At 35.1% G+C, this 1,690-nt stretch overlaps 1 protein-coding gene across 1 annotated transcript; it reads left to right on the forward strand.

Annotated features, from left to right (window-relative positions):
- Window positions 1-994, forward strand: LOC140983780 (uncharacterized). Its single transcript, XM_073450910.1, has 2 exons — window positions 1-68; window positions 413-994. The coding sequence occupies exons 1-2, from the start codon at window positions 21-23 to the stop codon at window positions 785-787; spliced, it is 423 nt and encodes a 140-aa protein (XP_073307011.1). The 5' UTR covers window positions 1-20; the 3' UTR covers window positions 788-994.
- The last annotated feature ends 696 nt before the right edge of the window (window positions 995-1,690 follow it).

A 1,690-nucleotide genomic window follows, 5' to 3' on the forward strand; every position in this document is an offset into this window, starting at 1 on the left:
TANAGGAGAAGTTGAACGACATGAGTGCAATGCGCAAAGCCAAGGCTGAGGCCAAACAAGAAGAAAAGGTATTATCATTTTTCAATCTTACACGTATATGTTTCTCTATTTTAGATTTTGATATTTTATATTGATAAATTTCAATCTTGATATGTATCTTTGTAATGTTTGTAATTTTAATCTTTTTTCCGACGTGACATTGATATGATACCTATTGTATGTTAAGTTTATAATTTAACGACGTTGATGTGTGTTGTGCCACATCAATTATTTTAATGAAAATTTATTTCGAAGGGTCATATTTAAATTTTTCTTGATAAATTTAGTTCAATTAATTTCGGAAGAATGTAGTTCTTTTTTATGCTTACGTAAACGAATTTAGTGGTGAATGTGGACTTTCATGACTTATTAGGAAGAGAAAGAGTTGGCCAAAGCAAGAGTGGAGGTAGCCCACGAGGTGAAACTGGCCCGAGAAGCTGAAGCGGCCATGGATCTCCACGTCAACAAAGCCGCCGGGAAGATGGCGGAGCATGAGAGAAAGCACCCAAATCCCACCGCCGGCGCCCGCCTGGACACAAACACCCCAGAATCTGACGCTTATGCCCGGAATCCCAATTCTTCGGCGGCATCGCCTAGATATTCCACCAACACTACGTATCGCAGTGCTCATGGTGGCGACCCACAGGATCCCTACGCCCGTGACGGTTTTGATACGACCGCCAATGTGGTCTCCGGCGGCGGGTACATCGGTAACAGGTCCGGCGGCCCACCCACCAACTTGCCCTGAGCACCACAGCACAATTATCGGTTCTTGGTGACGACGGATTCAAATATCATTATAATAACGGATCGCCAAAAATAATATTTAATTATCGGAAATATTTTTCATCTATATTAAAATTTAAATCCCCTCATTAATAAATAATTGAAAAAGAGCTCATTCTTTTCTTTAGGCTACAACATATTCAAATATTTCAATGATTTAAAAATAATAATAACTTATTTTGTTAATTGTTATATTTTGTTGACGAGCTTATTGAATTATATTATTGTTGTTCTTAATTTCGAATGATTTGGCTAATTATTAAAACCAAAAAAAAATTACATGGGAATAATTTCATGGAAGAAATTGAATAATTAATTTGCATTTCCAACAAAAAATTCGATATAAACTACCATGCATCGATACATAATAACTTCTATTTTCTCTATTTCCTTAAATTCTCCGACTTTTTTCTCATCAATCTCAATATTTACTTTTCTTTCTACTCTCTTCTCTTCTTTTTTCTCATCCTGCTTCTCTTCTTTCTTCTTTACCTTCTCCTCTATCTTCTCTTTAGGTCATATATTTTCAACGTGCTTGTGCACTCTTTAGCGCATGTATTTTACGAGTTTTTCGGATTCGATCACACCTTCAACCGTTATACTTCGAATTTTCATGTCTGTTTTCGCATTATATATATATATATATATATATATAGTCCAATAATTGTCTCTGGCAATCAGAACCTATTGTTTATGTTTTTGTACGGTTTAAAGCTTGTAGTAAAGCGACAGGCGCTTGTCCTGACAATAACAATTACTAATTTTCGTTTTAATTTTTCCTCCATTTATATATATAATAATTGAAAATAAAAAGTCCTTCAAAAAATTAGTAATTGTTTGGAACCACGATTGCCTTTGTGATTGA

This window comes from Primulina huaijiensis, chromosome 9, assembly GCF_012295235.1.
Source record: "Primulina huaijiensis isolate GDHJ02 chromosome 9, ASM1229523v2, whole genome shotgun sequence".
Taxonomy (NCBI): domain Eukaryota; kingdom Viridiplantae; phylum Streptophyta; class Magnoliopsida; order Lamiales; family Gesneriaceae; genus Primulina; species Primulina huaijiensis.